We start from the raw sequence: 25,368 nt of genomic DNA on the forward strand, positions 1-25,368 counted from the left end.
GATCCTAAGATCTAGGTTTAAAGGGACAACCGAATTGTGGATGATTTAATGAGAGCACTGCGGAGATAATCTCCTACCCATGTCCTATGATGAAACAGTGTTATCTGCAGCGTATTTAGGATAAGTTTTGCTTTTAATGATTCATATACTTGGAAATAACAAGTGGGGTATTGCAGGATACTCTTAATGGGAAGTCGCCTATCTTGAGTGAGGAATGAGGCCGTTCCTGTGAGAATTTTTTGAAGGGCTTAGTTCTCTAAAAGCACTCATGAGAAACCAAGAATTGTTCAGGGCCAAAATGAACACAATCGAGCAACAATAGGGTGTTTGGAAGGTTATTGTGTGATTACTATTATCTTGGTTTATACAAATGGCTGAGCAGTTCAAGACGTTGCGTTCACTGATTAGCTAAGTAAATCCGATAGTAATTCACTACGGAAGGTTCAAAGCCAAAAGCCACCTATTCAGATGCATACTTTTCCTACTGAATTCTCTCTCTAGCCTGCATTGTCATTTGCATGGTATTAAGTCAATTTCCATTCATGTGGGGGATTGTTGGAAAATTTAATAATATTATTATTATATTAAATTTATTAATTGAATGAAAATTAGAAGTGCAGCCTTTTTGGTAGAAAGATGTGTCTACTCAAATGAAGAGTTGCAACTTTTGACTCTTCATGAATAGTCACATGTTTTCCAAAGAGGTATCTCACATTCTATAAATAGCAAAGCCCTCTATAATCACAAAATAACTTTTCATTCTTTATAGAATCATACATAGAGTGCATTACATATTAGAGAGTCTTCTCCAACCTCTTTTAATTCATCACAGCTTCCTCTTTATGCATATTCCTCTTGTTGTAATTTGTTGTATTAGTATGAATCTCTCCCTTTGAATTAATATTGTTATTTCAATACGGAACTTAAGCAATTTTTCTTGCTCTTTGAATCAAAAGCTTGAACTCCTAAATTTTCACCTAAGAGGCCCGAAAGCCCAAACTAGACAGAAACTACAACTTTACATACCTAAGAGGGCTGTCTTTGAGATTTTGGAAGCTCGGTGCGAAATTTTAAAAGGCCCCTCCTTAAGATAGTTTTCTAAAAAAAGTAGAACAATATATTGATGCCTAGAAAGCAATAACTTAAATGAAAATAAATTTTAGGATTCACTAATTGTAATTTTACAAACGTCATTAATTAATAAGTAAAAAGAGTTGCATAATCTTCATTAAATAATAAAAAATAGTTCAATTTTAGACAACCAAACAAAAAAAAAGGGTAAAGTACAAAAAACTACCTCAACTATTGGTGTCACGACACTTTCATACCTAATCTTTTAAAATTGATAATGTCATACCTCATCTGATGAATTTGTGCCAATATCAGACCTCCGTCAATATTTTGTTAATTTTTATGTTAAATGTTGACGTGGCCAGAAACATGACCCATTTTTATTAAAAAATAATTAAATATTAAAAAATTAAAAAAACAAAAAATCCAAAAAACCAAAAAAAACCCATGTCCCCGTGTCCCCCCTCCCTAAAAACCCAAATCCCTTTCTCTGAGTTCTCCCCCACCCAACCCTCTCTCTCTCTCTTTCTCTCTATCTCTTTCTCTCTCTCTCTTCTCTATCTTTCTCTCTCCATGCAACCCTAGAATCCCAAAACCCAAAAACCATTCCCACCCGAGTCATCACCGCTGGCGAGCTCTCAATCCTCTAAGCCGACGATCGTCGATTAATCCCAGACCCTTCCCCGCTACTCTCACTGGCGTCGAAGCTCTCATTCTCGCACCACAGGTTCTTTTTCTCTCTCTCTCTCTCTCTCTCTCTCTCTCTCTCTCTCTCTTTCTCTCTATCTCTTTCTCTCTCTCTCTTCTCTCTCTTTCTCTCTCCATGTAACCCTAGAATCCCAAAACCCAGAAACCATTCCCACCCGAGTCATCACCGCTGGCGAGCTCTCAATCTTCTAAGCCGACGATCGCCGATTAATCCCAGACCCTTCCCCGCTACTCTCATTGGCGTCGAAGCTCTTATTCTGGCACCACAGGTACTTCTGGTTCCCCCACTTCAAATACCATGGCACGTTGAAATTGTGCAGAGGCTTCACCCTCTCAGAACCCATCGCCATGGACTTCACCTCCACTCTATCTCCTCATCCGACCTGCCTATATACACCATTTATCGGAAACTCAGACCAAAGAGAGCCACTTTCAGATCACAACTCTCTCTATCTGTTTCTTGCACCTTTTCTGATTTTTTAGGAAAATCTTGAAATTTTATGGGAAAAACAAAGAGTTTTTCTATTGGGATTGTTGTTGTTGTTGTTGTTGTTGTTTTGTTTTTCTCTCGCAAATCGCCAAAAGGGCAGACTCCGGGGTGAAGAGGAGAAGGGAATGTTGTTGTGGAGGTTGTGGCTAGAGTTAGGGTTTGGGGGCGATGGGGGCTCGTGGCTGTCATCGCTGGAGTCAACGACAAAGGTAGGGTTGTTGTCAATAGGATTGGAGAGGAAGGTTGGGGGGGACGGGTGGGAATGATTTCTGGGTTTTGGGATTTTAAGGATGTAGGTTGCAGGGAGAGAGAAGAGAGAGATGCAAGAGAGAGAGGATAAAAAGAGGGTTGGGTTTTGGTTTTTTGTTTTTTTTTTAAATTTTTTAATATGTAATTAATTTTTTTAAATATTTAATTAATTTTTTAATAAAAAAATGGGTCTCATCTCTGGCCACGTCAGCATTTAACAAAAAAAAGTAATAGAAAAATTGACGGAGGTCTGACATTGGCACAAATTCGTAAGATAAGGTATGACATTGTCAATTTTAAAAAATGAGGTATGAAAATGTCGTGGCACCAATAGTTAAGGTATTTTTTGTACTTTACCAAAAAAAATAAAATCTTAAAACCTCTAATTTTAAAGTGTCTCTTGAATATAAAACATTGTTATATAATAAAATTGTAAAAAGGGTAAATCGGCAAGATGGTCCATGAGATTTGCATAACTCATCACTTTGGTCCCTGAGATTCCAAATTGATAAAAGTGGTCCCTGAGATTGTACACCATTCATCATTTTGGTCATTCCATTAAAAACTCCATTAGGTGTCCCAGAGCTCTTGGTCAGAAGTTTGGGCAATTTTCAAAGCTTCGTAACTCAATCGTTTCTTAACCAAATTCGACCTATAATATATCAAAATGAAGATAGGAAAATGTAGAATAAGATTATACCTATTTCAAAGCCCAATGGTTTTCGGAAATGGCCAGAAAATAGCCTCAAAGGTGACTGGTCCGAGTGAAAACTTGAAAATTCGCCGGAAACTGAGTAAACTTTAAACGTTCATAACTTATACTTAACGAAATCAAGTGATTCAAAAAGTAAAATCATACTTCTCAACAAGACGAAGAGAATGGTACCTTTTGTTATGGCTAACTCGCCGGAGTTTGGCCGGAAAATGGCTCGAAAGTGGCTGTCTTGGTTTATAGTTAGCCACTTTCAAGCCATTTTCCGGCCAAACAACGACTATTTAGCTATCTAAAAAGGTACCATTCTCTTCGTTTCATCAAGAAGTATGATTTTTGTTTTTGAATCACTTGATTTTGTTGAGTATTGGAGAAGTTATGAACGTTTAAAATTTGCCTAGTTTCGGCGAGTTTTCAAGTTTTCACTCGGACCAGTCAACTTTGAGGCTATGTTTCAGCCATCTTTGGCGACCATTGGGCTTCGAAATAGGTATAATCTTATTCTACACTTTCCTATCTTCATTTTGATATATTATGGGTCGAATTTGGTTAAGAAACGATTGAGTTACGAAACTTTGAAAATTGTCCAAACTTCCGGCCAAGAGCTCTAGGACACCTAACGGAGTTTTTAACGGAATGACCAAAATGATAGATGGTGGACAATCTCAGGGACCAATTTTATCGATTTGGAATCTCAGGAACCAAAGTGATGAGTTATGCAAATCTCATGGATTATTTTGACGATTTACCCTTTTATGATAGACTACACCACTCAACACCTTGATTCACTTAGTTGGTGAACTCTTGTCCAAACCTGTAAAATCCTTGCACAATGACAAAAATGACATTGTAGATCAATGTTCAACGGAAAGTAACCAAAACTATTAGGTATGAATATGTGTACACTTAGTTTACTATATCGTCCATGTGTGATGAACATGTCATTAATATTTAATAGAATATCATCGATATTTGATTGATGTGTAATCAATATTTAATTAGGAAAACTAATGAAAATTGTTTGAAAATTTTAAGTTTTAACAACAAGGATAAAATAAAGAGTAAAATGAATAGTACTAGATTTGACTTTTTAATGTAAAAAAATGATTTTTCGTTAAAGTGACTTTTCGTTAAAATTCCCTATTTAATTTTGTGGGTTCAACCATTATGATTTGATTTTAAACTGATTTATCAAATTTCTTATTATAAAAAAAATATTATTCATAATAAAAATTTACTGGTGTCGGTGAAAACTGTACGGCACCCTACCTCTCAAGGTCAAGGTTGTGTTCATATGGTTCAATAGGTGCAGCGTTGTCGAGCGCCGGTGGTAGAAAAACTGAAAGAGATGGGAAAGCGCGATAAGAAACCGAGACACCAGCAAAGGAGAGCTGCCTTCCACTACACTGAGGAAGACGATGGCGACGGTGATTATGAAGGTCACTCCGCTTCCAAGCTCACTGTTTCCGAAGAAGAAGAGGAGGAGGAGGAGGCGGCGGCGGAGGAGGAGGTTGCCGGAGAAGAGGTTGCTGATGAATACCCATCAACTGATATGCCCTCAAAGTTTCTTCTTTATCAACAATCTGTACAGGTTCGGCCCATTCACTGTTGTTTTACTAACCCCATGTTTGGTAGCTGAGAAAATATGCGAAAATCTTAAAAAATAAAAATAAAAAATGCCATACATTTTGATAGGAAACTGGAAAAACTTACAAGTAAACCCAATTCATGTGAACCTGGTATATCTATTGTACAAAATATTTGAAGTTGTTTTTGTTTCTGATCTTTACTTGCAAGTAAACCCAAATGAATGGTTTTATGTGGATTTTCAAGAGGCGGTTTGATATGTGATTAATTTGAAGTTTATATTATGTGCAGTCGCCGAAAGGAGACATAAGCTATTTGCAGAAGTTCTTTTTGATGTATGTGGGTGGGAGGTTACCTCTCCATCTCCAAGAAGATTTCTGTGGTACTGCACTGCTTAGGTACATTGCTATCCTTTTTATACATATCTGAACAGAGGTTTGAAAGTAGTTTTTGGATATTTGTATTCTAACTGGAAGCTTTACTGTTGCTTTTTGATGCCTTTTGTTGCCATAGGTTTCTCGTAAAGATTGTTTGTTTATTTTTATTAAAACGTCAATCGCCAGTTCTAGTATGTGCGGTTAGTTTCCATAACGGAAGCTGTAGCAGTTGAAATTTGATTCACAGCTCCAGTTGTCATACTGAATGAAATACAGAGATTTAGTTAAAAGAAGAGGTGGTGGTTCTACAACCTAATTGGCCTTCGTTATGTTGTCAGGGTTATAAATATGCACAATTGTACATGTTCGAGCTTCTTCTAGCTATGATAAAATAACTATTTCAGCGTATAGGCTATAGACTTATTTTGTATTATATTTTAGGTATCTATTGACACTGGAGATGCAAATAGGCGAGTACATAAGTAAAGCAATTAAGTTCTCAGTCACAGTTTCATGCACAGTATAAGGACCTAATGCAAACTATGTGGTTGACAGTGCAGAATGGCTCCGGACTGACCCGAGAAGGACTGCTGTAGGGTTGGATTTGGACCCTGAAGCGCTAAACTGGTGCTTGGAGAACAACATAAATAAAGTTGGGTCTGATGGATATTCCAGAATATCCCTCTTTCACGGGAATGTCTTACAACCTCTTGAGGCCAAACTAATTAAGTCTGAAGCTGAGGAGCAAATGAGAAACATTTCACTCGGTGAGAACGGAGATGGTTTGGAGAGTGATGGATTGGAATCTACTCTTCAAGAGAGCTCTTCTTCCTCACATGATGAGAAGTACTTAAGCAACCATCCGTTGCCTGCTAGAGACATTGTGTGTGCTTTTAACTACAGCTGTTGTTGTCTCCATCAACGTGCTGAACTGGTTCTGTATCTCAAGCATGCTCTTGCTGTCTTGTCAAAGAAAGGTGGAATATTTGTAATGGATTTGTACGGCGGTACATCCTCAGAGTGCAAGCTAAGGCTTCAAAGAAGATTTGTCAATTTTACGGTACAAAACTTCATTTCAAATACGTCTTACTTATTGTTGCATTATTTGCACTTCATCAGAATCGCAGTGTTTGTGTGTGGTGTAAGATGAAAGCAAAAGAAAACAATATGAAACAGAGGCCAATAAGCCATATGTATACGACATATATTAGTGGAATCCTCTGTGCTAGATGTCCCAACTTTCTTACGCTTCAGATGCACCGCTGATTTACCAACCAATAGGTACCAACTGATAGGCAAGGAAGAAAAAAAACAAAAAAACAAAAGTACCCAAATTTTGGACAACTCAATCAATCGGTGAAACTGGCTGATCGACTACAGCCGTGTCCTGACGTCCTCAGAGAGATGAACAATGCATGTATCTATGTATATGTATATTTTTCGTTTTGAGAAAATTTTACAGTGTTTTAGGTTTCCACTTTAGTATCTACATAAATGCAGACTATTAAAACTAAGCATGTGTTATGTTCATTAAGTGTATTCATGTTCAGCTTCTGAGAGTTGTGCTACTAGTCCTCCTAACCCGACTTGGGATCATTAAATCACTTCTCGTTCTCCAACCCTGTTGTGCTTCACAAGAAACCCATCCCTGGAGCCCAAGGTCGGTCCTCCTTTTTTTGTCCTCCCATTTAATGGAGGGTGGGTCATCTGTAAAAGGCAACAAGCTAGTTTAAAATATTTCATAGGAAGCTGAATATAGGTTTTAGAATATGGCCTTTTATCTGCTGAAGAATATATCTAGGGACCTAAGTTTATGTGATGGTCTCACCTCTATGACGCAGAGCAGATCGAATCTTATGAAATAACTTGCAAATATGTCTCTCGTATTAATTTAAAGTTCTATTGGCTTTTGCAGTATGTTTGGGAGCAAGCTGAATTTGATATAATTGAGCGCAAGACAAGAATCAGCCTCCATTTCCATCTCAAAAAACAGCAGAAGAAAATTCGACATGCATTTTCATACAGCTGGAGGCTGTAAGTCGTTATGTTTTTCCAGTTATAACTTAATGATAATATTTTGTATTTCTGGTAAATTCTGAATTATTGAGAGACAACTGCTCATTTGCCCCAGGTGGTCGCTGCCGGAGATCAAGGACTGCATGGAAGAGGCAGGCTTTAAGTCTGTCCATTTTTGGCTGAGGAAGATGCAAGACAGCGGAGAAATCCGAAGAACAGAGGGTTTTGGTGTTGGGCGAGACATAAAATATGAAGAGGTGAAACATTTTCAGCAACATGATTCATGGAATGCATACATCGTAGGTGTTGCATAGCTCCATGCATAAGGTAGGTTGCGCATCGAGCTTGGATTGAGTATCTACCCTGACCAAAAGAACCATAGTTTTCGACTAAGTAGGTCTTAAGCTGTTTTTCAAAGTTATGAACCTATTTTCCATTTGTATGCTTCAAACGTTTGCTTGCAGTATTCACTCTGTGCTCTCACTGCTATAGTTAACGTCGTTATGTAATTTATCGTTGTGGACACCTTGCATCAAATTATGAAAACCTGATGTATATACTTTTCTGTGATTCCTAATCAAAGTCGAAAGAAAATGAGAAATGTATCTGTGATGGCTTGGAGGTGTATTTTGGATTCCAACCTTTGCCCAAAAACTACAAATCAGATTAAGTTAGTACAAATTAACATTTACAATGTTACTACGTTCCGACATGGCACGAACCGCGGGAGTTTCCGTCACCGGAGAATCTCTGCCGAGCTCCCAAATCGCCCTTCGATTTTGAACGATGTGCTTCTCCTGGATTTGGAATTTTGGAAGATGGGGGTGACCGGAGAGAGACGGAATCCAGGATTATGTATTTGGTTTTTAATTTCTTTATTTGTTTTTATGAATTTTGTCAGACAAAAGATATTATTTTTATAAAATTTGTGACAGTACAATAGTACAATAGTACATTATCGGACTTGGACTTGTGGACTCTATGTATGCCTTATCAGCATAATAACAGAGGTATCGATGAAATCTTAGCAAATATTGATGTCGACAGTGAAAGTTGAGGACCAAATTGATCGATTTTGAAACTCAATGATCAAAATAAGGAGATAGATCAATTTTAGAAACTATTTGCAAGAAAAATTAAAAATGATTTTCACACTCGTTTTGTCCTCTTGAATACGGGTGTAAATGAGCTGAGCTGAGACAAATACCAAGTTGCTTAAGCTCGGCTTAGATGATACTATTTGTGTTCAAGCTCAGCAGCACAAGTTCGAAAAAAGCTCGTAATTGCAAACTCGAGCTCAACTAGGATAATTTTTTTTCAAGCTCGTTTGTAAACAAAACATGAACTTTTCATTGACGCTCAACTCATTCTTTAAACAAGCTCGAAAAATTGAAACCGAACCGAAACTTGATTTTCTTTTGGTTTGGTTTGATTTTCTTTTGGTTTCTTTTTTTTTTCAGTTAGGTTTTGTTCAGTTCAGTTTCCGTTATTTTAGTTTAGTTTATAAAACTTGATCTTTTCTTAATATGAAATTTAGAGAAGAGGTTTGCATTGGTAGACTAATAATAAGAAAATGAGGAAAGTGGGAATGTAGTTGTACATATACAAGATCATATAAACCAATCATATTCTATCAACAACCTCAATTACAGAGAAAAATGATCACCATATCCATTCCAAAAGAAAACAAATAGAGAAGTTTTTCCAAGTTCCAAAGCTTTCCAATCCTTTCTTCTATAACCAATAGAATATTCTCCCTAATTAAACCAACAAATGGAATATTCTTCCTAATTAAACCAAGTATGCTCATTGAAAAAGTACCAGGCTTAGTTTCAAACTTGGCAACAAAGTTTCACAAAAGAAACATAATGGGCATACATTCATAAAGTGTAAAGGGATTCGATTTGGTTCGGTTCGATATTTTTTTAGTTTTCGGTTTTTTGAACTCACCCCTACTTATGTTTAGGTCGATTTAATTTCATAAAAACCTAACAAAATAAACATAATAACAAGCCATTGATTTGAATTATGCAAAAGTATCTGGCCTAAATAATAAGTTAATACTTTAAAATAATTGCAATCCAATTTAAAAAGATACTAGCTCCGCACAAGAATTATTGAACCAACATATCAAAAGCTCAAGCTCGGCTCATTTTTCAAACGAGCCTAATATATTGTCAAAGCTCAATTCGTTTAATATACGAACTGAACTTGAACTAGCTAAAAACGAGCCAAACACTAGTTAAACCAGAACTGTTCCTCCATTTATTTCCACCTTGGATTAAATAAAGCAAAAGGAATGGAAAATAATTCTCACCGGATCTTTTTCTTAGGATTTCGCAATCGTGTCCATTTATTCTATATTATAGGATCAGAAATCATTTAAAATTTAAAATTTAAAATTCAAATATAAATAGTAATTAACGAAAAATTAATCGTACGATTTACGATGAACGGACACGATTTAGAATCCAAGGAAAAGGATCCTGATCCTCCCCCAAGATCCTTTTCCAAAGAAAATAAACATAAATACAAATAAACATAAAGTGTGTCGATAACGTATTGAACCGGGGAGGGTAGAGGTTTTCTCCATTACGACCCAAATTGAAGCAGCGAGACCGGATTCCCGTTCGACGACGGCGACGCGTCAACAGCCGTGATCAACCTCCTGAATATTATCCCTTCTCCCCCAGCCTCCACGACTGCAACCTTAGCACTGCCCCTGTTTCACCACCAGCCTCCACGACTGGAGCCTAACCAGTACCAGTAGGTAGATTATTTTTCTTTTTTGTCCTCTGTAAATATATTCATATATATGCTGTTTGGCTGGTAGCGTTTTTGCTTTGATTGGTTGCTTAGAAAACGGAACTAATCAGACATTGCTTTCTGATTTCGATTAGATTCAGTTCTTTAGTAGAGCGATAGCGTAAGTGGGACGATTTGGTTAAGTTAGGACTAAATTATGAGGTTGGCAGCTTTCAATTTAAACTGTAGAGGTGAAATGGCGGACAAGAAGTAGTGGAATTATTTGATGTATTGAGTTGCAAATGGCTACATTGATGAAAGCACTGATAAAAAGGGTAGAGTTTGGTTTTTGGATCAGTTGCCTGCGTTTCCTGTGCAGAATGGTTATACCGAATTCTCGTTAACTTGCTAGCATGATGTTTGGAAAACCATTTCACAGTGCTTCGTAGAACTTATAGAATTTATTATTATAAACGATATGATCATGTTAACTAGTTTTGTTCTTTTGTTTTGTAGGATCATGTGAAGTCCCAATAAGCTAGAAAAGTTTGGTGTTAGTTCCTTTTTGTTTGGGTGGTGATGTTCTTCAGTAAGTTCGAATCATTGAGCTTCTTGTCATCAGCCAAACTTCGTCGATCAATTCCCATGGCCCTTAAAAACCCACCCATCTCTGCTCCTTCCCATGTTCAAAGCTACAGTTCTGCCATCCCGCCATCCAAGACCCACCTCTACGCATCGTTCTTCTGCACCCTCGTACAACTTTACTTGACATGTGGCAGATTTTCCAATGCTTCTGGTGCCCTCTATTCTATGCGAAATCATGGCCTTGTTCCTGATTTGCCGCTCTGGAATCAACTTCTTTACCAATTCAATGCCTCAGGTTTCGTCTCTCATGTATCTTTTCTTTACGCTGAGATGCTTTCTTGTGGGGTTATGCCCAATATTTTCACCCGCAACATATTGATTCATTCTTTCTGCAAAGTGGGAAACTTGAGTCTTGCACTAGATTTCCTGAGAACTGGTGAAATTGATACTGTTTCATATAATACTGTCATATGGGGTTTCTGTAAACAAGGATTGGCTTATCAGGCTTTTGGGTTTTTGTCCCAAATGGTGAAGAGGGATCTATCAATCAATTCGTATACTTGTAATACACTAGTTAACGGGTTTTGTCAAATTGGGTTGGTAGAGTATGCAGAATGGGTTATGGATAATTTGGTGGATGGTGGAATTCCACAGGATGTTGTAGGTTTTAACACCTTGATTGCTGGACATTGCAAAGCTGGTCAAGTTAGTCAGGCACTTGAATTGATGGGGAGAATGGGTAGGGACAGTCTGTTGCCTGATATTGTTACTTATAATACTCTCATACATGGGTTTTGCAACATGGGTGATTTTGTAAGGGCCAAGAGTCTTATAGATACGATGTTGAGATTGCGGAGAAACAAAGAAGGCCCTCAAGATGAAAGAGATGATGGCCAGAATCAGACTGAAGGTGAGAATTTGAAACCAAACCTTATAACACACACCACACTCATTAGTTCTTACAGTAAGCGGCAAGGACTTGAAGAAGCTCTGTCTTTGTATGAAGAAATGGTTATGAATGGCATTTATCCCGATGTAGTTACTTGTAGCTCCATTATAAATGGCCTTTGCAAGTATGGGAGGTTATCAGAAGCCAAAGTGCTTCTAAGGGAGATGGAGGAAATGGATGTGGATCCTAATCATGTCTCCTACACTACCCTTGTGGATTCCTTGTTTAAGGCAGGCTCTTCCATGGAAGCTCTTGCCCTTCAAAGCCAAATGGTTGTTCGTGGCCTGGTTTTTGATTTGGTAATCTGTACTGCTTTAATTGTTGGACTCTTTAAGGTTGGGAAAGCTGATGAGGCTAAAGACCTGTTTCGAACAATTTCAAAGCTTGGCCTAGATCCAAACTCTATCGCCTACTCTGCATTCATCAATGGGCTTTGCAATTTAGGAGACATGAATGATGCAGAATCTATACTTAAACAAATGGAGAAGCGCCACGTTCTACCAAATATTATTACTTATTCGTCAATGATAAATGGCTTCATGAAGGAAGGAAAGCTTGGTGAGGCCATGAATTTATTAAGGGAGATGGTGCAAAAGAATATCCTGCCAAATGCTTTTGTGTATGCAACACTAATTGATGGGTGTTTTAAGGCAGGCAAACAAGAGTTTGCTCTTGATCTTTACAATGAAATGAAAATCGGAGGATTGGAGGAAAATAGTTTCATACTTGATGCTTTTGTGAACAACATGAAAAAGCACAGAAGGATGGAGGAAGCTGAAGGATTAGTTATGGATATGACTTCTGGGGGTTTGTTTCTAGACCGTGTTAACTACACATCTCTAATGGATGGTTACTTTAAAGCGCGAAAGGAGTCAATTGCTCTTAACTTGGCCCAAGAGATGATGGAGAAAAATATAGGGTTTGATGTTGTTGCATACAATGTCTTGATGAATGGTTTACTGAGGCTTGGGAAGTATGAAGCAAAATCTGTTTGTACTGGAATGAAAGAGTTGGGTTTGGCTCCTGACTGTGCCACATACAATACCATGATTAATGGATTCTGCAGAGAGGGTGACACTGAAAATGCTTTTAAACTCTGGCATGAGATGAAGTGTCAAGATTTAATTCCAAACTCAAACACTTGTAACATTCTGATACGAGGACTTTGTGATACTGATGAGATAGGAAAAGCAATAGATGTCTTAAATGGAATGGTGGTTGATGGTTCTCTTCCTACATCATTTATTCACAGAATTCTGCTTGATGCTTCTTCAAAGAGTAGAAGAGCTGATTCAATTTTGCAGATGCATCATAAGCTTGTATGGATGGGGCTTAACCTCAATCGGGATGTTTATAATAATCTCATCACTGTCTTGTGTAGGCTAGGTATGACCATGAAAGCTACTTCAGTATTGAAAGAGATGACTGGAGGAGGATTTTTAGCTGATATTGATACCTACAATGCCTTTATATGTGGATATTGCAGAAGCAGTCATATGAAAAGGGCTTTTGCTACTTACTCGCAAATGTTGGCTGAGGGAGTTTCTCCAAATATTGAAACGTACAATCTTCTTTTAGGGGGACTTTCAGGTGCTGGTCTGATGACAAATGCAGAGGAGTTCTTTGGTCAAATGAAGAACAAAGGCTTTGTTCCTAATGCTTCTACGTATGACACTTTGGTTTCTGGTCATGGTAAGAAGGGAAATAAAAAGGAAGCTATAAGACTTTATTGTGAAATGGTAAGCAAGGGTTTTGTTCCCAAAACTAGCACCTATAATATCCTTATTAGTGATTTTGCTAAGGCGGGAAAGATGAGCCAAGCTAGGGAGCTTATGAATGAGATGCAGACAAGAGGGACCTCTCCTAACTCTTCAACTTACAACATACTAATCTGCGGCTGGTGTAGGCTATCAAGGCAGCCAGAGCTGGAGAGAAATTTGAAAAAGTCATATCGGGCTGAGGCAAAAAGATTATTAACTGATATGAAAGAAAAAGGGTATGTTCCATGTGAAAGTACTGTTCTATGCATCAGTTCTACCTTTGCTCGACCAGGAAAGAAGGCCGATGCTCAGAGGCTATTGAAGGAACTCTATAACAAAAAGCACACATGATAGATGGGAATGAAGAATATAGGAAATACCCATTATGGCACATAGCTTGCGTTTCATTCCATACTGAAGCTGGATTAATTCTTCAATTGGAAACCAAGTCCTGAAAGGCTTGATATATGGTATGCATTCTTCATTCCATACTTAGTATAGCTATTTGTTTTCGTTGAAAATTTGTAAAAGTTAAATTAAGTACTGAAGTTGTGGTATTCTGTTTTTGTTTCTGATCTTATTTTAGAAGTAAACCCAAATGAATGATTTAATGTGGTTCTTCAAGAGGAGGTTTGATATGTGATTAATTTGAAGTTTATATTATATGCAGTTGCCGAAAGGAGACATAAGCTATTTGCAGAAGTTCTTTTCAATGTATGTGGGTGGGAGGTTATATCTACATCCCCAAGAATATTTCTGCGGCACTGCCCTTCTTAGGTATATTACTGTCCTTTTTATTGACATATCTGAACAGAGGTTTAAAACTAGTTATCCGATATTTGGATTCTAACTGGAAGCAATATTGTTGCCATTTTGGTGCCTTTTGTTGAGGACTTGCTGCCACTAAATTTTCATTAAAACTGTTTGTTTACTAAAACATTAGTTGCCATATCGGAAGCTGTAGGTGTTGGTGATTCAATTCACAGCTCCCCAGTTGCCATATGTGGAGATTTAGTGCTAATGAGTTATTGCAGATTAGTTGAAAGAAGAGATGGTGATTCTACAACCTTGTTGGCCTTCTTTATGTTTTCAGGGGTCATATATATGTACATGTTCATTCTTCTAACTATGATAAATAACCAAGAGTGGTGTCTTGTGGCTAGATTTATTTTCTGTTATAGTAAAGGTATCTATCAGCACTATGTGGAGATGCAAACTGGCCAGTTTCATATGTACAAAATCAATAAGTTCTCTGTCACTGTTCCCAGCACTGTGTCTAAAGACCTATTACTGGCTCTGTGTTTGACAGTACAGAATGGCTCCAGACTGACCTAAGAAGGGCTGCTATAGGGTTGGATTTGGACCCTGAAGCGCTAAATTGGTGCACTGAGAGCAACATAAATAAAGTTGGGGCTGATGGATATTGCAGAATGTCCCTTTTTCATGGGAATGTCTTGCAACCTATCGACGCCAAAATAATAAAGTTTTAGCCAAGAAGTTGAGGAGAAACATTTCACTCAGAGAGAACAGAGATGGTTTGGAGAGTGGTGGATCAGAATCTACTCTTCAAGAGGACTCTTCTTCCTCACAAGATGAGAATCTGTTGCTTGCTAGACCATTGTGTGTGCTTTTAACTAGAGGAGTTGTTGTCTCCATCAATGTGCTGAACTGGCTCTGTATTTCAAGCATGCTCTTGATGCCTTGTCAAAGAAAGGTGGGATATTTGTAATGGATTTGTATGGCGGTACATCCTCGGAGTGCAAGCCAAGGCTTCAAAGGAGATTTGCCAATTTTACTGTAAAAACATTCATCGGAATCCCAATGTTGGTGTCGAAAAAGCAGAATAGTTTTGGTTTATTGCCCTTTAGTTTCTGAAGATTAGATAGGGACCTAAGTTTATGTGGTCTCGCCTCTGTGATGCAGAGAAGATCATCTTGTAACTGATTAGAGTATGTTTACTTGCAAAGATGGCTTTCGTAATTATTTAAATTTCTATTGGCTTTTGCAGTACGTATGGAATAAGCTGAATTTGATATCGTCGAGCGCAGGACAAGGATTTACCTCCATTTCCATCTCCAAAAGCAGCCGAAGAAAATTTGACATGCATTTTCATCCGCCTGGAGGTTGCAAGTTGTTTTTTTTTTTTTTTTTTTTTTCAGTTTTAATGTCTTCTATATCATGAAAGAATATTGAGTGTAGGCTTCGTTATGAAGTATTGATAATTTTTTTTTGTTCCTGCAAGGGCGGAGCTAGGATTTTTTTCTTGGATGGGCTAACTGAAATTAGTGCCATAAAATCATACGTTTATTTTTTTGCTTATATAAAAATTATATAGTAATCAATATAAAAGAGCAACAATAGAATATAAGTTATTCTCAAAATCATAACCTAGCCGATATATTCAAGGACAATATAAATAATTAACCTCAATAATAAGTAAATAAAGAGATTAAGAACGTACCAAAGGTGACTTCATTGGAAAATCACAACGAAAAGTAAGGACTTGTGGACATAAGGATTTACTTGTGGATTTAAAAAAAAAAAAAAATTCTTGATTAAGAAGCACAGAGGCTAAATTGCATAATAGGGTAAATGATCTTTTTCTTTTACAAATAGGATAAAGGGGGACGGGAGATAGAACTAATTTATAATTTTTAGCATAAAACTTATGGGGTGTGATATCCACACACATTTTTTTACTTCGCACACACCCCTCATTAATTTATGTCATTTTATCTTCTTCAATTCATTAGATCCGATGGCCAGAAATTAAGAGGGTGTGTGAGAAGTAAAAAGGGGTGTGTAGATAACACACCTCAAACTTATTATTTATTACCTATCCTCTACTAAATTTACATTAAATAATAACCTGTATTGAAATTGAATGGCCTATAAGCATGGGATTACAAAAGAATAGTGTTATTCACACTCATTTTTACCTCCAACACACCCTTATTAATTTTTTGCCATTGACCATCTTCAATTCACTCTATCCGACAGTTGAAAATTAAGATAAGTGTGTGAGAAGTAAAATGATTGCATGAATAGCACTACCCTTACAGAAAACCTCCATGGGCTATAGCCCACCTTAGCCTTGTGGGTGGCTCCGCCATTGTGTTCCTGGTAACTTCTAAATCATTTAGAGCAGCTTTTAGTTGGACTTAGTCTAGGCGAGTCTTATTAAACGTAGTCCCTGCGTGAAACAAACACTGGACTACATCAAGAGTTAGTCCTGTCTAATCCAAGAAAGTATAGTGAAGCCAAAGTAAGAGACTAGGGGCGCGTTTACGTAAGGGTAATGGAAATCAAGAAACGAAATTGAATTCCGATTACGGATTACACCGGTGTTTACTAATGTGAGAGGAATCAAAAATCATGTGGGACCCAATTGAATTCTGGAATCACACTCCGGAATTTCCGGGAGTCGGATTCTCTAGCAACAGGTGGTAATTGAATTCCTTGTATTGCTGTCCTCCAGGAATCAGACTTTTGTTCCTAAATTACCTTCTCAATTCGTCTTCTGCAAATCCACCCAAATTGGGAAGTGGCAGGGGTGGTGGGAGGACATGTGAATATGGGAAGCAGTGGGAGGATCTGTGAATATGGGAGGTTGTGGGGGCTGGGGAAGAAGAGGATATGGAGAATTGGGTAACGTGGAGGTCCTGTGAGTATGATGGGTGGTGGGAAGGGTTATGCGAGCTGGGAAAGAAGAAGGCAGCAAGGATGAAACGAAGAGGCGTGGGAGATAGGGGGTGCTCTGGAAGTCGATGAAGAAAAGATGGGGATGAGAGCGACCGAAGAGGCGATATCGTTTGTAAGAGGAGGGACACAAGTAGTAGCAGCAGGAATATTAGCATCAACGAAGACGTCAGAAAGAGGAGCAGAGATCTCAATCCATTTCAATGAATCGCTGCCGATGATTGGGACCTCCATGCCTGCCAATGTTGACCTGTTTCCCATCTTTTCGTACTACTAACCCCCAAAACCCTAAAACCTAAAACCCTATTTCGGGAAAAATCTTCAAATCAGTAAATTGGAGATCGATTGGGGGTGCTCTGGAAGAAGGTGAAGAAAATATAGGGATGAGAGGAAACAGAAAGGCATGGGAGATCGACCGGGGGTGCTCTGGAAGAAGGTGAAGGAAAGATGGGGATAAGAGGATGGGAGGAAGAAAAGATCAAGTTTGTAAAGTTAAATTTAATTTTATATAAATAAACTTAATTTTCAATAATTATAGCATAAAAATCATTTATTTTCAACAAGGACAATTTAGTATTTACATTACTTGGAGCAAGTGCATTTTAGTAATCATACTAGTTTATATTCCAATTCTGCTGAATTAGTAAACAGCTGTATGGAATTCTATTCCGATTCCAGACAGTTTTAGTAAACAACTTCAACAGGAATCTGATTCCGTCTCATTTCATTTCTTCCTTAATTCAATTCCTCCTCAATTCAATTCCTCACAATTTGATTACGGATTAGTAAACGCGCCATAATATCTAAGAAATGACAACTAATGATTTTGTGTGAAAGAAAAGGCTAGTATGTAATAAATAACAATTAATGATTAAATAACGGAAAGTGCTATTGACCATTGATCTTATTTAATTTATTTAATCCGACTGTTGAGCAAAATTGTACATAATATGTAAACAAATAATTCACTCGACACAATTTCAGCCTCGTTCATTTTTTTCGAAGAGGGTTTTATTAATTCGAGTTCGACCCATTCTAGGCTACGCGCCTATTAATTACAACCCTTCTTTTGGGAAATGAATACCTTTGATTCCAATTTGAATAAAACGTAACTTGAGGATTTTGGTGTTTATTTGATTTTGTGACTGCATCTAGGTAGAACCCTAGATTGCCTACGTACCCTCGTTGAGGGATCAAGTCACTCGTAGTTCTTTGGTATTTGGGTTTGGATGCCTTGTGCAGTTTCAGTTCGTGCAGGCAAGGAGCATTAATGCCTTGTGCAGTTTGAGCTCATGCAGGCGAGGACTTTAAGCCATTGGAGCAATTGGTGCCTTATGCAGTTTTAGCTCATACGGGCGAGGAGCATTTGAAAATTTGATATGGCTTCATGCCATTTGAGACTTTTCTTCGGCTTCGTGCCACTCGGGATTTGATACGGCTTCGTGCCCTTTGAAACTTTTCTTCGGCTTCGTGCCATTTTGGTATTTGATAGTAGGAGTGAATTTAGTTTATATAAACCAGGGATTCGTTTCGGTTTCACGGTTGCGTCTAAAATTTTGATATCAGACTGCTTACGTATCCTTAACGAAATCAAACCAGCGTAGTTTATAATGTATTTGATTTGGATTTGTAGACTTGTGTTCAAAATTTGGCAAAATGAGAAGCCAAATGGATTTATTAAAAACCCATGTATATGAACTTCGTCGTGAAATAAGACTTTGATTTGTCTTTTCAGGACTTGAAGACAAAGTGGGACTCCAAATTTCTGATAGCAACTTTACTTTTTTTTTTTTTTTAATGTGACTTTTAAAGCTTCCAAGTTCCAATAGGACTTGAAAGTTCAACAACTACTCTTCCCCTCCACGTGAGCAAACTCCACGTGAGGTGCTCAGTTCAAAGTGGAATGAGATTTACCTTTCCCTTGATTAGAAAGTGGGACTCCAAGTCTATCCCACGTGAGATGCATAGGTTAAACCCATTTAGAGAATTTCTTTTTGGCCTTTTGAATTTTCAGCCCCATTAAAAAAAAAAAAAACTAATGAAAATGGCTTGAAAACTTTGAGTTTTAATGATAAGGACAAAATAAAGGGTAAAATGAATAGTACCAGGATTGACTTTTTAGTGTAAAAATGTGGTTTTTCGTTAAAGTGAACAGTACCGGATGCTTTTCGTTAAAATTCCCTAAAAAAAATGGAACTTTGAACCCATTTGTTCCAAGCCTTCTAACAACAAGTTTTTACTATCTCCTACCTTGTTTTATGTGACTCTTCCAAGTTCAGCTTGTCAGCGAGTTCACTTTCTTTTCTTTGAAGATTTTGAACTTCACAAGTCTAAGTAGGACTCCCCGTGTTATCAGGAAACGAGGACCACCTCCACATTTTTTTATAAAGAAACTTGATGATGCCTTGTCTTGTTGCATTTCCCTTTCTTCCTCTTTTTATATATATTTTTCCTTTGAACTTTCATCCCCATTTAAAATGAGACTTTGAAACCATTTGACTGACAACAAGCTTCACTTTTTTATAACTTTAAATCTTCCAAATTTCAACAATCTCTGCTCTTCTTCACATGAGGTGCAGGCCTTCCGATTTTTCTTTCTTTGTAGGTTTGGATTTCTAGGTCCAAGCAGGTCTTCACGTGGCATCAGGAAAAAACCAAGTCATACTTAGCTTTATAAAGGTATCTGGAACACTTTTCTTCCTTTAGAGTTTTTAAACTCATTGTACAAACTTTTCCTTCCTTGTGCAGAGAAACATACATGAAATTGGAATAAAAGCAGTCGCCCATCTTGCTGTTTTTCTTCACATTTCTCAAGCAGAAGACTTCTTCAATTTTTCTAGAAGCAGAGAGTGCTATAGTATCGTCATCTCGAGTACTGCACAAAACGTTTCTTGATGAAAACTTACTTATTTCCTTTACTTTTGATTTGGAGCTTCTATCAATCCATTTCCATCTCATCTTTTCTTTGTGTTTTGTGTCAAATTTCCCAGCAACTTTGAAGACAACTTCCCTTTTTTTTATTCCCTACCGTAGCTTTCTTTTTGTAGACTTTACAATCTCTATTTTTCCTTCTCTTTCAGGTTTGATTGGAACTTCACGGGGTGGTTTAAACCACCCCGAAGAAATTCATGGGACTAACTGTAGCGGCACAAACTGCTCATTTTTTTTCTTCTTCTTGGCGTGGACGAACTTACTGGGCAGAGATCATGGCATGGCTGTCTTCCGCTGCTTGTGACCCATGGAAATGGGGAGGTTGTTGCAATTGCGTCCATCTTTGCGTTCTTGAAACCATCGTTGGGCACGGTGGGTTGACGACGAATGAACCGGTTTCGAAACCTCTTTGGACACCCAAGCAATTGTTTCTTTCTTTTGGTTGGATCCAATCACTGCATTTTGCTGAAATCTTCATTGGGTGTCACAGTGGCAGCAAAGAGAAGTGGTGGTTTCGTTGCGGTTTGTTAGGCTACAATTTTGGGAAGATGTTGGGGAATGGGATAGGTTGAAGAAGCAAAGTGCTTCTTTATTCCCTGCGAGACCGAGAGATACCAAACGAAGAAAATTTTTAAGAAAGCTGGATTTTTACCTTTTGAATGCTTTGTTGGTTTTCCCCTTGCTTTCTTGCTTTGTTCTTCTTTGTCGTCCGTTTTTTTAACATCGTCTCTCAATTTCTGCAGAGTCTCTCCTCTTGTTTCCGTCTTCCCATTTTTTACTGCAACTGATGCCTATTTATAGGCATCATAGGGAGTCTCTGGAGCTTTTACGTGGGGAAGATAGAGGCCTTATCTTTCGCCACTTTCTCTTAACCTCTCCCACTAACTGTGTAACCTTCCACGTCTTGCAGAGAAAAATAGGAAATCTTGCTCCACGTTACTTCCCCCTTTTGTAGGAAGAAATACGTGTCTTCTTTTCTTTTATTTTTGGTTCCTGTTTCTTCTGTCCGTCGACTTGGATTTCCAAGTCTAAACAAAACTTCACGTGGGCAATACCTTTCTTTTGAGAAGTTTGTTTGATGCAAACTTCTTTTATATTTTTTTTATATTCTTTTATTTTATATATATATATATATATATATATATATTTTTTTTTTTGTTCAACACCGACAATTAAAAATTAAAAAGAACGTGTAAGAAGTAAGAAAAGATGTGTGAATAGCACTACCCCGATAATAATTAATAACAACACGGGTTGGTGTTCGAGTGCATTTTTGCTCACCATCATTTAATGTGGTGTATACTCACCATCTTATTTATCATCGTTAGATGAGTTTGAATTTTGTGTTTATCCACTACACAAATCTCAAAATTCAAATTCATCTAACAGTAATTAACAGGACGGTGATAAAAAATGCAACCAGACGTAGACTTGTACCTTTCAATGGCCAGCAACAGCCGGATTTAAAAAAATTAAAACCGGGGACCCACTCCAACACCCGCACGAAGGGGAGGCCCACATGAAAACGATACGAGCGGCCCCGGATCGGCAAACCGAGCCGGTCCAAATTGGAGAGGCGAATTAAATATCCAAAATCCCTGCCGTGGCCGAAACGACTTCCAGAAGATGACCAATTTAATTATTTCAAAATTTGAACAGCCTCAATAAAATCCCCCTCTTCTGTCCATTTTACGCGCATTTTAATAAGAGAAAAAAAAATAAAAAAAAGAGAGAGAGAAAAAGAGAGAGAAAAAGGAGAGGAAAGCTCTCTGGAATCTTGTTTCCCTTGAGGACCAGGAATCCCAATCGCCAAGGGACCTCCTGGTTTTTCTTTTTTCCCTCCTTTCGGTTTGTTCTTCCCAGAAATTGTGATTCTGCGATCATCTTCTTAATTCGATTTCCAAACAGGTATTTTGGTTGTGTTGTTATTTGGATCTGTTTGGTTTGGGGCAAAATTTGTCTGATTTGTCGAGATTTTGATCGGATTCGCATATATGGTTCCGGAAATTTTCGAATAATTTGTTTTGGAATTGCAGAAAATTGAGATCGTAATGGCGGAAGAGCATCGTTGCCAGGCACAGCAGCTATGCGTCAACAACTGCGGTTTCTTCGGAAGCCCGACGACGCAGAACTTGTGTTCCAAATGCTACCGTGACTTGCAGCTCAAGGAACAACAGGCGGTCGCTCTCAACCAAACTCTCATCTCCTCTTCCTCTTTCGCTTCTCCTTCCTCCTCCTCCTCTCCCTCTCCCTCTCGTCCGTTTTCGTCCCCGCTGATCTCCGTCTCACCCGCGCACAAGGCACGGGTGGAGCGCGTGGTCGAAGCCAAGGAGGAAGAGGAGAAGGAGGCCGCGCCGTCGGCGGGGGCGCAGGCGAACAGGTGCACGACGTGCCGACGGCGCGTGGGGTTGACGGGGTTTAAGTGCAGGTGCGGGATGACGTTCTGTGGGACCCACAGGTACCCGGAGCAGCACGCGTGCGGGTTCGATTTCAGAGGGATGGGGAAGGAGCAGATCGCCAAGGCCAACCCGGTTGTGAAGGCGGAGAAGCTGCATAAGATTTGAGAGGAGGCGGCCGTCAATATCATTATTTCCAGGGCTGCAATGGTCATTTTACCTTTCGTGGTTTGGGAAATTGGGGTAGGGGATGGTTGGCTGATGGTGTGGGTGGGATAATGTTATTGCTTGGTCTTTGTAAAAATGTAATCATAATTTAATGGTTTCCGCTTCTTTTTTCCCCCTTTTTTCAAAAGAAAAAGAAAACAATTTGTCCATAATTCAATCAGCAATTATTCATGTGATATCAAGGTTTCCTGACGGCCCTCAGAAAAATTTGTATCAGTTTTTTTTGTCTACTAAATGGTTATGTAATGTATGGTAAGGATATCGGAATGTAATAAGAATCATTTTAAAGAAAGACAAAAGTTTAAACCTCAACAAATCTGCCTAAAATAAGCAAACCAAACATTTAAAATTTCAACCATGCCCCCAATAGACTCGCTACTTAATCAAATCCAAAACTACAAACTGACACCATCTATAAAACTTCAAATTGATTTTAGGTATGTAAAAACTAGTTTTAGCAAGATTAGCTTTAAATTTCCAGTAATTCTGCAAGATCAGTTTTAAAATTCATGCATCCAATTCATCAAAACTTCAAAATCAAATACTTTCAAAAGATACTAAAATATAAAACCAAAAACAAAAATTTCAATCGTTCTCATAAATCTAGGGAATAATACGAGGAAGAAGAGGAAGAGAGAGAAGTATGAAGAAGAAGTAGAAGAGAGAAGGAAGAAGGAGGAGGAGAGAAGGGGTAGGAAGAGGAAGGAGGAGAGAAAATGAGAGAAGTATCGAAGAAAAAAAAGGAGAGAGAAAGAGAGAGATCCATCTTTCAAACATAGAGGGATAAAATTATAAATACATCTCTCTAAAATATAGTCTTGTAATTTGACTCAATGTATGATTTCTTCTTGATTTTATAATAGTGTCCCAAATACAAAAACAAAATAGGTCTCTAGTCACCATTATTCTGTGGGGTTTTTAAACTTTAATCTTTGAAGAAGATTAAAATTTAATAAAAACCTGGTGTTAGATTTGACACACCCCGACCCGAATCAGGGCATGCTGGCCATCACGTGAGGGTAACGTAGCCATGTGCACAATGCAAAAGTAATAAAGATAATAGAGAATACGAATAAATGAAAACCAACTCATAAGAGTACTAGTTAAGACAAGTGCTAGAATATGTGTGAATAAACAATCAGAGCGTGAGTAGCCTAAGTTCAGTCCAAAAACAAATACTAATTAAACGACACCCAAAGATGCCCTACATTTGTGATAGTCTGTCAGAACCTCCAATCAATCCTCGTGAGCCACCAATGAACAAGCTTATCTAAAACTGGAGGGGCACAAAACAGAAAGTGTGAATGGGCAAAAATAAAGCTTTACAAAACCATTTCATTTATCAAATGCTCTAACCCCTCGCCGTAAAACATGTATAACTTTCCCAGAAATGGAATATAAATATATATATATATATATATATATTTTCAAATCATGCTTCACATATCCATATTCATAAGTATGCCATGCCAAAATATAAAACAGAATAAGTAACTAGGTGAAAATAAATTCATGGATAAATAACATATTAGCTGGAACGCCTGCAGAGATCTGTACGGCTGAATTCATAGCTCATTAGTCAATCTAGCCGGAGTCACCACAAGTGACCTATACGACATTACATTGCACATGAGTCGGAACCACTGCAAAGGTCTGTACGACAAGACTGAGTGTAATATAGTTATGCTCAATGCTATGCTCTCATGATAGCTGTGCGATAAATCACTAGTCATCTACGAGTCGGAACCACCTATGATGGTCTGTACGACAAGACTGTGCACCTAAATTGGATTCAATGTGAGCATATTAGACCTGACATTTGTGTCGTGTTTTTCGTGTTTGTGTCGTTTTCGTGTCATACCCGATATCTTAACGGGTCGTGTTGTGTAACACCTGTTAAAATAAACAGATACAATGACCCGACCCGAAATTGACCCGATAATATTAACAGGTAATATGACTCAACCTGTTACCCGTTAAGGAAAATATATTTTGTTGATGCACAAAATCAGCAAGGACTTTGGTACAACAAAAAATGTTAAGTTTGTGACCTTCGCTAGATTGCTCCGGTCACTAGTGTCGATAAGTATGTAAATGGATAGAGACAGGAAAGCAAACACAAGATGTACGTGGTTCACCCAAATTGGCTACGTCCACGGAGTAGAGGAGTTCTCATTAATTGTGAAGGGTTTACACAAGTACATAGGTTCAAGCTCTCCTTTTATGAGTACTAGTGAATGGTTTAGTACAAATGACATTTGGAAATATTGTGAGAGAATGATCTCTATTTATAAAAGAGAGTTTCTAGTTTCATTCTAACATTGACACGTGTCGTGTTGTGATTGGCTTCTGATGTTGACACGTGTCGCGCTATGATTGGCTTCTGATGTTGACATGTGTCGCGTTGTGATTGGTCTCTTGGTTAGAGGGAAACTCTTCTGGGTCGTTGACGGTATAACGTTGACCGGTGCTCAGTAGTTTCGGGATTGGTCAAGTATGGTACAAACATATTTTAAACCAATAAATAGTCAAATGAAAAACACAATACTAAATAAGTATATACATACCATATTGTCACATCCAAATAATAAAAATGTATTTAAGTAAAGTATTTAATAGTTTTTTAATTAATGTAGAAGTGTAAAAAACATAAAATAAAATAAAAAAAAAAAAAAAAAAATATATATATATATATATATATATAAGCGCTCGTAATGACAAGCTTTACAATTTTCATGAAGAGCCTAACTTCGAAATTCGCCACTATAATCATATACATCATAGATCAAAATTTAACCGTTGATTGTTGTTAATATATATGCTTCATTGTTCTCATCAAATTTTGTTTTTTCAGATTTTCTTTTT

The 25,368-nt window shown here is 37.8% G+C and overlaps 3 protein-coding genes across 6 annotated transcripts; all 3 read left to right on the forward strand.

Moving 5' to 3' along the window:
* The first annotated feature begins 4,404 nt into the window (after positions 1–4,404).
* Positions 4,405–7,837, forward strand: LOC103415893 (uncharacterized). Its single transcript, XM_029099903.2, has 5 exons — positions 4,405–4,821; positions 5,109–5,215; positions 5,750–6,254; positions 7,110–7,228; positions 7,326–7,837. Exons 1-5 carry the CDS (start codon positions 4,579–4,581, stop codon positions 7,522–7,524), a joined length of 1,173 nt encoding a protein of 390 aa, XP_028955736.2. The 5' UTR covers positions 4,405–4,578; the 3' UTR covers positions 7,525–7,837.
* Positions 7,838–9,753: 1,916 nt separating this feature from the next.
* LOC103400956 (pentatricopeptide repeat-containing protein At5g14770, mitochondrial) lies at positions 9,754–15,477 on the forward strand. Of its 4 annotated transcripts, none has more exons than XM_070819023.1 (4): positions 9,754–9,980; positions 10,472–13,719; positions 13,920–14,026; positions 14,559–15,238. In XM_070819023.1, the coding sequence occupies exon 2, from the start codon at positions 10,535–10,537 to the stop codon at positions 13,598–13,600; it is 3,066 nt and encodes a 1,021-aa protein (XP_070675124.1). In that variant the 5' UTR covers positions 9,754–9,980; positions 10,472–10,534; the 3' UTR covers positions 13,601–13,719; positions 13,920–14,026; positions 14,559–15,238. The 4 variants fall into 4 exon arrangements, with proteins under 4 accessions (XP_070675124.1, XP_017178845.3, XP_070675123.1 ...); XM_017323356.3 differs by lacking the exon at positions 14,559–15,238 and adding an exon at positions 15,258–15,477 and having other exon boundaries at positions 9,780–9,980; XM_070819022.1 differs by having other exon boundaries at positions 9,780–9,980; positions 14,564–15,238.
* Positions 15,478–21,489: 6,012 nt separating this feature from the next.
* On the forward strand, positions 21,490–22,679 carry LOC103441357 (zinc finger A20 and AN1 domain-containing stress-associated protein 3-like). Its single transcript, XM_008380035.4, has 2 exons — positions 21,490–21,787; positions 21,916–22,679. The coding sequence occupies exon 2, from the start codon at positions 21,931–21,933 to the stop codon at positions 22,441–22,443; it is 513 nt and encodes a 170-aa protein (XP_008378257.1). The 5' UTR covers positions 21,490–21,787; positions 21,916–21,930; the 3' UTR covers positions 22,444–22,679.
* The last annotated feature ends 2,689 nt before the right edge of the window (positions 22,680–25,368 follow it).

This window comes from Malus domestica, chromosome 03, assembly GCF_042453785.1.
Source record: "Malus domestica chromosome 03, GDT2T_hap1".
Lineage (NCBI taxonomy): Eukaryota > Viridiplantae > Streptophyta > Magnoliopsida > Rosales > Rosaceae > Malus > Malus domestica.

Coding starts and splice junctions, on each gene's coding strand:
- LOC103400956 (XM_070819023.1), top strand. CDS start 10,535: ATGTTCTTCAGTAAGTTCGAATCATTGAGCTTCTTGTCATCAGCCAAA.
- LOC103441357 (XM_008380035.4), top strand. CDS start 21,931: ATGGCGGAAGAGCATCGTTGCCAGGCACAGCAGCTATGCGTCAACAAC.
- LOC103415893 (XM_029099903.2), top strand. CDS start 4,579: ATGGGAAAGCGCGATAAGAAACCGAGACACCAGCAAAGGAGAGCTGCC. Junction 4,822..5,108: donor TTTATCAACAATCTGTACAG/GTTCGGCCCATT, acceptor TATTATGTGCAG/TCGCCGAAAGGAGACATAAG. Junction 5,216..5,749: donor TGTGGTACTGCACTGCTTAG/GTACATTGCTAT, acceptor TGTGGTTGACAG/TGCAGAATGGCTCCGGACTG.